The 10,087-nt window shown below is 41.6% G+C and overlaps 1 protein-coding gene across 1 annotated transcript in view; it reads left to right on the plus strand.

Moving 5' to 3' along the window:
• The window catches only part of ppm1e (protein phosphatase, Mg2+/Mn2+ dependent, 1E), a 46,602-nt gene extending 37,225 nt beyond the window's left edge, over positions 1–9,377 (plus strand). Inside the window, exon 8 of the mRNA XM_071460527.1 lies at positions 182–9,377. Coding sequence (XP_071316628.1) covers positions 182–1,116 — 935 coding nt within the window. The 3' untranslated portion in view covers positions 1,117–9,377. The remainder of the gene's footprint in view (positions 1–181) is intronic.
• The last annotated feature ends 710 nt before the right edge of the window (positions 9,378–10,087 follow it).

Raw genomic sequence — 10,087 nt, forward strand, 5'->3', positions numbered from 1 at the left:
ACTTGTATTTATTTATTTATACACTGTATTTACCATTGTTCGACTAAAAAAATGTAACAGTTTGCTGAGGACTGACAGCTCACTTGTTTCATTCAGATCAATTGCTAAGTGCAAACATTTGCTGTCATGAATGCTGGTAAGAGCAGGCCCTAACAGACTAACCTGTTGCCTGTGTTGACAGGGGACTCAGAGCACAAACCCTACATCTGTGGTGACGCAGATCATAGTATCTTCCCACTGGACGGTTCAGAAGACTACCTGATTCTGGCCTGTGATGGCTTCTGGGACACAGTGAGTCCAGATGAGGCGGTGCGGGTAGTCAGTGACCACCTCCAGGAGAACGCCGGAGACACCACCATGGTGGCACACAAGCTGGTGGCCTCTGCCCGTGATGCGGGCTCTAGTGATAATATCACTGTGGTAGTGGTCTTCTTGCGGGACCCACGTTCCCCGCCACCCACCAGCACCGAGGATGAGGAGGAGGGTGTGGTGGAGGGAGGAGTGGCAGAGGAGGAAGTAACAGAGGTTGAGGAGGAAGAACAGGAAGAGGAGGAGGAGGAAGACGAGGCAGTTAGGGCAGAGCGCGATGGTGGAGAGGGGGGCAGTAATGCGGACATCGGGGGGAAGGGTCGCGGAGGCTGGCCCCTGCAGCAGTGCTCAGCACCAGCTGACCTTGGCTACGAAGATCGAACGGACTCGTTCACAGACAGAACTAGCCTCAGCTTGCTGGGGCCATCGCTGGATGGCCGTATCTCCCTGACCCGGGGCTCACGGCAGCCCTGCTCCGACTTTAGTCCCAACCTCTTCACAGCCTCCCACATCTACCAAGAAGAACGCCCACTGAGGCGCAGGTCCTGTATCCCTTTTCAGGAGTCCAGCATCTCTAGCTTCACGGACCCACTCTGGCCCCAGACAGCCATGCTGTTGGGCCAGGCAGTGAGGCGAAGCCCCAGGTTTGGTTATGGTAGTCGCTTCTGGGGCCGGAGGAGGCCAGGCAGATCCAGGGAGCTGCTAGGCCTGGCACCATCTGGCCACACTCTGTCCCACATGCAGCGCTACTCCAATCGGAAGCCTGGAGTGGCAGTGCCTCAACTGCCCTATGATGCCACCATCTGAAGAGGTGACCCAAACCAAACCATCTCCTTCATTTATTCAGTCCTGTTCCCTGCCTCTCAGCCCACCCACCCACCTGCCCACCCACCTCTGCCTTCAACAACACGTCTTTATTTGATAGTAGGTAGTTGTGGCTCCTGCAGTTGTTACGTGATTATTGAGTCTCTGTCGGAAGAGTGGTGCTCTCTGTCCTAAGCCGAGTTGTTTCCAAATGTAAGCTGGCCATGGAGCACAAGCCCTGCTCCTTCTTGCTGTAGGTAAAGAGAAAAACTGCATCCATCATGACCATTGATCAGTCAATATGAAGCCAGAGCTGGAGATGCAGGTTAATAAGATGTGTTCAGACTGAATGGGAAATGAATCTTGGAGGCTTCACCATCGCGTACTTCGTAGTCTATGAAAAGCACAGCAGGGGGCAAATTAAGATTCAAAAATGTTTCAACTTGAGCAAAACATGTTGCACCTATCTTGACATGTGTGACTCTTCTTCTAGAACAAGGATGAATGAATATGTTTAGGGGCAATTAACTGGAAGAGCGGTCACATGAAATGTACTTTAAGTGCTTGTCGTGACACTGCTGGAGCATAAGTCTGTATTGGACCAAGAGCTCCTCAGTGCTAGGTTAGGAAAAGGTTTATTTGCATTCAGTTTGAATATTGTTAAAGTTAAATTTAAATGCTTGGTCGCTCAACACTCTCGGCAGTGTCTTTAGACAGAAATTATTTTGAAGAGGAAGGAAGGCAGAGTGTACACAACTTAGCCAAAACAATATTGAGACCTGAACTTTACACCCATATGTAACAGCTGAACATGTCACTCCAAGAGCATTAATGTGCTGTTTTAATACAGCATTCGCTGGGTCAGAAACTGATGTTAGGTGAAACTAGAGTTCACCAATCCTAGATTTTTGAGGGTAGCACCAATATCAATATCTGAGATTTAAAAAAATCTAATAATAATATATCCGGTAGTTTTTGTCTGTAATATAAACACAATACTTATATAGCTTGTTACTTACCAAACAGTCACTGCCCAGATATGTTTTCTAAGCTAATATAAGCCAAAAATATTAGCCATGCTCTGGTTGAAAAAGTAATGAGCCCTAAGTTGTCCCCTCAATGGAACCAAAGGTCCTAGAACAAACCTTGAAAAAGCACACAAAATACTTTTGTGTATCATCACTTAAATCCACATCCACACACATTTTTCTGTACTTTTCTGTGCATCCAAGAAGAAGGACGGCCTTTTAGCCATACCAGCAAAGTGAAGGAGGTTGACTGTGCGATCACTCAGCTTTATTATTTCTCTTTCCGTCTATTTTATGTCGCCCAGGTATAAATGCAGGGTGAGGTGACACATATCATCCTTTGTCTTAAGACAGCTGTCAAGAATGTCAAGCGACTGAGCGTTATATTAAGCACTAATGGCCCAGCTTGCGTCTTTGTCCTCTCAGCAATGCTTTGGTGGCAGATGAATATTCATAGATGAGGCCAGAACAATTGTTGCTCCTCCTTTCTAGGACTGCAGGCACACGATGTTCTGCCCCCTCACATAAAGTCAATGACCCAGCCATTATCCAGCAACAATTTGTCTACAGATAAAAGCACTTAACACTGGATTATAAAAGATTAGCAGTCACTTACCTGAATAAATGTTTCATGTAGTCCAGTATTCCAGATGGGGATATACTCCTGAGATAATGGGTTTCTTGGGAAGGGGCATTTACAAATATATTTTTTGTTATAGTTGCTGTTGGGCCACATAGTTATTGCAAGTGTTTCAAGTGTATTTACCTTTACGCAAAACCCACTGAACAGGAGTATTTTCCAGCAGGCTTTATAAATGCACAACCGTTTAATGTCAGACCAGGATAGTTGAACGCTGCAGAACACGTGCCTTCCATATGTGAGACTAAAGCCTACTCCCTTACACACATATTCACTAATTATTAAATTTGTGTGTTATCACCGTTAAGGACAAATCTGGCTTGTGCTGTCAAAGGAATAGTTTGACATTTCGGGAAATATATTTATTCACTTTCTTGATGATTTATGCCAAGCTAAACCAATAATCTGCTGGCTGTAGCTTCTTTAGTGCACAGACATGAGAGTGGTATTAATCTTCTCATCAAGAAAGTGAATAAGCACAGCTTCTCAAAAAGTCCTTTAAGATTCATAGTCCTTTGAATAAGATGGAGGCATCTGCCCAGTTTTGGGCAGATTCTCAGTAGCCTGAGGTAAGAGAGCAGAGTTTTCTATTTGTAAATAAAGTTGTGGCGTTAACAGCTGCACAGCAACAATACTACACAGCAAACACCCCTCGTCATCACCAACTCCAAGATAGCTGCCACTGTCAGAGTAATCCACTGAGGCTGGCTTGCACAGCCCCACAGCACCTTTGTAATTGGATCTTTCGCTGATGTGATCTAGATTCTACAGTGGAGTGCCCCCTCTCTGCTGTCTAACACGCTGCTGACAGTGCCGCACTTCAGTTATGTTAGCAAGTCATAGGAAACCCAGTCATTATACCACCTTCCATAAGACTGCAGTCTCCTACAACACTTGACTAAGATGTAAGAAACTGTTTTCCACTGATTTTCATTGGTTTTAATGTATCTAGCACCAAATATGGTACGTAGTCTATCTATAGAGTCCCTCTTTATCGACAATTCATAATCATGATAAACAAACAACTATGTAACCATCAAATAATCACCCTCCTACTGATTTATATGATGATACTATAATGAAAACTTCTGGTCTAGATCCATATCAATCTCTAAGGCTGATGGCACCCATACATGAGACTGATCTATGGAAAGATGTCTGTCACTTTGCATTAAACGTGTAACTTTCTCTCAAATACACCATAGCATTACATACTCAATAACTCTAAGCGAACTATCCCACAAACCACCATGAAAACTTCGATGAAAATCAACTGTGAGCCACATGAAGTTCATAACTCTGCTAGTCAATCACTTTCAAAGTACCGAAAATGAACACACTTAAACGCCCCTGTTCCTTACTGCAATATTTTCCATGTGTTGTTGGAGCAATTGACGTTCACTAAGCCTCACCTTCCTCTGGCCAGCAACTGTTGATTCTCGCAGCTGAAATGAGAACTGTCATTAGAAGATTTTTTATCATATCTAGCTAGCTAAAACTTTATTTACACGAGTTGGCTGTAAACACATTTTTGAAAAGAGAATTCTGTTAAAGCGTCTTAAATATTCTACGTACATGATATCATGCTAAAAGACTGAGGCTAAAGCTACAAGTCCCAAGCAAAAAGTTAGCCTCCTCACCAGTTGATGATCCATGTAGAAGGCAAAGAAGTAATGGAGTAGCATTGCGCTTGTACTGAGATCGGTGCTAGCTAGCCCTAGTGTTACATACTTTATAGTATGACAGTGGAAAATGTAAAATCAGACAATTGTTTCCTTCTGACTCAACCCTGTTTGGATGCTTAGCTTATGGAAAAACACACTTGGACAAGCATCACAGAGGTTATGAGATTTATGCTTTCTTGTGTGTTTTTCAAACAATATGTTTGACTTTTAACATTAGAAGAAAGAAAGCTTTGAGGATTAGGACTAACTGAAAATGTAATGCTATCTCAGGTAAAGATTGGGCTGGGGTTGCTGGAGCTGATAACATTAAACATTTTCAGACAAATACACACTTTAATAAATTCCTTACACCTTTTTCTTGTGTTTTTGGGTTTGGAAAGGCTAACGGAGACATGGCTGATGTGCCATGCTGTGTCTATTTGCAGTTGCTAAACTGTGATTGAACAGTCGCTATTCAGGGGTGGGGTTTACCGAACCTTCACTTGGATGCATTAACTATTCCCCAACATCCCCTAACATCATCATTACCCATCGATGAAGTGAATTTCCAAATGTCATGATGTAACTTATGATGTAACCAGGCTCTGTAAATCATGCCTCCACTTTTCCGGCCCAGTCGCTGGCTGATGAAACACTCAGCAGGTGTGATATCAAAACAGGTGATTTATCCAGCAACTGGTGGTTTGTCATCTTTGACACAAAGGGTCATCACCTCCTCTTTCAGTCTTGCTGGTAGATGGGGACTTACCTCGGTGTCTCCTGTAACCATCATGTGGACTGACAAGTGAAGAGCACCAGACTGTCAGTGGAGCAGAATGTACCTCATGTCCCAGAACGTCCTCAGACTGAGACTCGGTGAAGTAGGTCAACAAGAGGTGGTGCATTCTTTTCGGGGGCATCTAGCTATGAGGAATGTACTGTCAAGACACTCAACTCAACAAACTAAAGCCACTGGATCCCTTTGTGGAAGTATCACTGCAGTTGTTGTGTCTAGAAGCGTTGGTTGATACCCGAAGAAGATGGGAGATATACCAGAAAACAATGGAAATCACAGGAATCACAGTCATTTTACCTATTCACTTGGGCATGGATGTGTATGTGTTTTATGAGTACTAATTGTGAGTGGAGCGAGTGCAGGAGGAGTGTATATATATAATTCTGTCTTGTAAATCAATGGTTTTAATCCATGCTCCATAAGGCCCGATAGATGGCAGATATGGACTTTCAACAGTCAGATGTTGGACTGTAAAAATCTCCTACCACCAGACTGAGGTGGAGGTGAGGATGTGATGTTGTTGAATGCCTGAGGGGCATCAGTCTGTAAACTCAGCCTCTGCCTTTAAGAGCTGCTAAAGTATATAAAGATGTTGAACCAGTCTGGCTTTCACTGGAGAGCTGTAGTGTGTTGTTCTATCGTGGCCTAGCTGCTGTTTCACACTGCTCTCTCACCCTGACATGAATAAAAATCTCGGGAAAACATAAATAAAGATGTTAAGTATCGGCTTAAAATACTATATCTCCACTCTGCAGCTTTGAGTTAAATTTTTTTTTATCAGTATCAGCCTTAAAAAAACATCTTGCCAATCAGATTATATCAGTAGTTTGTAGGTTTTTATTCCAACTCTGCAGGTGTTAGGTGATTTGTAAGGGTTGATTAAAGATGAGGCACACTTGAGTGAACTGAGCTGCTGTGGAGTTTGGGCCTCGCTTAGAGCTACTGTCTTGCAAGTCATTTAGATCACAGTTAAGATCTTTTACACAAATCACACAGAGCAGTAAACTGTAGAGAAGCAGAGGTGCCACCATGAGACAAAAGGTTTTCTCAGGATCTTGTTATAATGACAAAGATTTCTATTATAACTGTCATCTGCTTGGTCTTTACATAAAATTAATTAATTAAAGGACAGATATTTGTCAGGTAAAAACTTGTTTTAGTTACTCTTCATTTATTCTCTGCACATCTGTGAGTTAAATCAAAGATGTTGTGATGAATTCAAAGATGTACTACCCTCTCTTTCATTCTTCACCAAAAAAAAAAAAAGGAAAAAAGAAAAGAAAAAAAAAGAACTGACAGCAGAAGTCGTTCGGACATTTCGAACAACCTATGTTGCTATTTTCCAGACTGGTGACCTCCTGTGGTCATGTGAATGATGAGCTTTGTCTCTGAGAAGCAAAGGCTAAAGTAGCATGATGTTATTATAGCACCATGAATTGAGAGAGGTGGAGGTGGATGGTTTAGAGTCAAAAATTGACGCCAGAGACCACCATCTTCTACTGACAGTTTAACTTACAAACAGCATATTTTCTTGTTTAGGTTGGACTTAAAGCTCTGTATTTCTAAGTGCTGCATCCTTTGCAGGGAATCATTCTGTGAATAGTTGGGGTTCATTCATTTCAACAAACAAACTAGTAAAAGTTCAAAAATGTCAGTAGTAGTATATTCTCATGAAATGGTTGCCTCTGTACAAAAACACAGCCGTCATACAGTAATAGTTCTGGATAGAGATGGATTTAGTGTTAACATGTTAAAAATTATTCAGTGAATTAATTATGGTGACAGAACACCATGTCTGGTTATTGTGTTTCTAGAAAAAAAGCTATGGGCCATCCTTTTTCTGCTTAACTACTGGGAGCACAATGATGAAATGCTCACAGTCATTTATTTTTACAGTATAAAGGTGAAAACCACACTTTTATGTTTTCTACCAAGACTCCAAAATCCTGAAAGATGTGCACAAAAAAGAGAGAACCATTGGCACAATGTTGATAACATGCTCACATGGACCATGCAACAAGCTGATGTTCAGCAGGTATATTGTTTTACACTAAGATGGTGTTCATCTTAGTGTTAGCATGCTAATGATAATTAGCACGATGATGGGGATGTGATTATTTTACAAGTATTTAGGCATAAGCCAAGTCATAGTCAAATAAAAATGTTGACCTGATGATGGCAGTTATTACAATTCATATCCTAAAGGTACCATGAATCCCTGCACCACTTTCACGTTCACTTCCACGTAGTGGAGGTAGATGGAAAGGTCATGGGGTCACCAAAATAATTGCAATTCATCCTCTTTGAACCATAAATTTCTGTACCAAGTTTCATGGCAATCCATCCCATGTTTGTTAAGAAATGTCTCCAAAAACCAAAACATGTAAACATCATGCTGGCACTAGAGAAGTCTTCTTCCTCTGGTGATGTTTGCACCAGATTTCATGGCAGTCCATACTAGAGTTGTTGAGATATTTCAGTCGAGACCAAAGTGGTGGACAGACTGACCAATGCTGCCATTGACAAACCACAGAACTAGTCGCTAAAATTATCTTTAAGCACTTCAGGATCTCTGTGCAAAACTTCTCTTATTATAACAAGAGTTAATTTCTTCTTACAATAAGATGCTTTGCCATGATGAGACTTGGTCTTTTGTCATTATTACAAGATCTTTTTTGTTGTAACAATGAGATGATGTCATTATAGCAAAATACATTTCTGATTTGTTGTTTTTTTGAAAGTGGTGGCAGTTCTGTGCTGCCGTGGAAAACTGCTCTGTATGGACGATTATGCTGAGGCATGTTGTACCTGTGGCCACGTCTCAGAGCATCTGTGCAGTGCAGCAGCAGTTTTCTGTCCCCTGCAACTTGCTACTGACTTTTTCAAATCGCTGATGTGGTTTCACAGCAGGTCTGTAGTGTTGCTACGAAACTCAGTGCTGCAATTTCTGCGCTCCTAAAAGAGAGATGTACCATAACAGTGCTCAGTGAAAAGGATCCATGGGTCGAGTTTGCCAAAACCTTCACCCAAACCCTGTGAATTACTTAAACACTGTTAAGTCATCATATTGAAAATTGCCAGGGGTCGAGCAATAAAAATGTTCACCATCATCCCTTGTGGTAAATCCTCTACCTAAGCTCGAGAAAACCTCACTCACTCACGCTCTGCTGCCTGCACTAAAGGTTCCTCTGAGTCGGATGTCTCCCTGTCCTGATGATGAAAGCAAGCAGAAGTTCAGCTCTGCTCTCCCATAATCTCTGTCTAACTATAGGGCCCTCCATGAATCTGCACTGTGTGTCTATGTACACAAAAAAAGCTTTTTCTTTTTCTCTGTAAGCAATAATGATGTTGCATTAAAAGGCTCTCTGAGGGTTTGTCTTCTGCTGAAGGATGCAACAAAATGTAGTTCTGTCAGCCATACTTGAAAGGTCACAGAGCATAAATACGGAGTTCATGAAGTCAGTTTCCTATTCATTTTTCCCATGGAGAAAAGCATTATGAGTCATAAGTTGCTGTCTGTGGTAAGGGTCATTTAACACACTCCTAGACTCCCTATAAGGATTTATTTCACCTTCTCCTTGTGAAATATGACACTTCTCTAGATCATGTCACTAAGTCTGTGGCCAGCTAGTTTTTGAGTGTAAAAGCTAAACTTAAATCATCTGCACATCTGTGGAAAAATGAATGTGAAGCTTTCTTCTTTAAAAAGTAGCCGTGATATATGAGGCAGGACATTTCAGTTGTATTGGCATTCCTCAGCAGTTTGGACATCTGTGTACATTTGAAAAGACTGCCTGGGAGTTTGGACTTCTTGAACTTTAGACTTTAGAAGAGTTTAAAATTCTTCTATGCACTCTCTTCAAATGCAGGCCTTTGGCCAATATGGATGAGGGAGGTGACAATATGGATGACTGTGATTGGTTCAGGCCAGCAGTCCTCTCCTTCTTGTCCTCTAGGCTTGAAGACAAACCCCATGATTGGCTCTTATTCAACATGCAGGATAGGTTAAAAAAAAACAAAAACAAAAAAACAGTAACACACGTTGAGTACCTGTATTATCTGTGTTCCTGTAGTATATATTAATATGTGTATTGTAACTGGTGACTAAATATCATGTATATAAAGATTAGACCAAGTCTTTGGCTGATGCCTTTTTTTTTCCTTTGTCAGTTTGGTTTCTTTCCTCAAATCAAGTCTCTTCTCATTATTGGGACAACAGAAGCTTTTCATCTGCTCCTGACATCACTTAACCACAGGGGCAGTTTTGAAATGTTTGAAGGTGGGGTGGGGGGGTAGGGTGGGGGGCAGAATGAGGTACATACAGTCCAGATCTCATTGACTAGGTTTCATCAATACTGAAGAAATTACATTTACTCAAGTGCTCTACTTAAGTTCAATATTGGTGTACTTGTACTTTACATGGGTATTTCCATTCACTAATCCATTTCAGAGGGAACTGCACTTTTGCTTCACTACATTTATCCTTCACTACAGCTTTAGTTACCGGTTACTTTTCCAATTAAGATTGTATAAACCATATAAGCTCATAAAAACATAACACAAACCCCTTACTGAAAAAGCAGTGTCTCCCGGGTTCTTCTCACAGGTTGATTTCAGGGTGATTTCCCCTCCAAACCTGTAAGACGGTTTCATCTAGAACAGTTTGAAACCCAAAGAGGTCTAATTATCAAGCAATTAACAAAAAGCAAAGATTAGAGAAAGTTAAAAAAAAATCTCTGTCTATGTATGTTTGTGTGGACGAACCTAGATTTTTTTTTTTTCATCCCTCTCCCTTCTATCATCTCACAACAGCCCGGATTCGTCTTGTGACTCTCCTGCAGACAGT

The sequence above is a fragment of the Trachinotus anak genome, unplaced genomic scaffold (genome assembly GCF_046630095.1).
Source record: "Trachinotus anak isolate AG129_WGS33_773 ecotype Australia unplaced genomic scaffold, CSIRO_AGI_Tana_v1 ptg000024l, whole genome shotgun sequence".
In the NCBI taxonomy this organism is placed as follows: domain Eukaryota; kingdom Metazoa; phylum Chordata; class Actinopteri; order Carangiformes; family Carangidae; genus Trachinotus; species Trachinotus anak.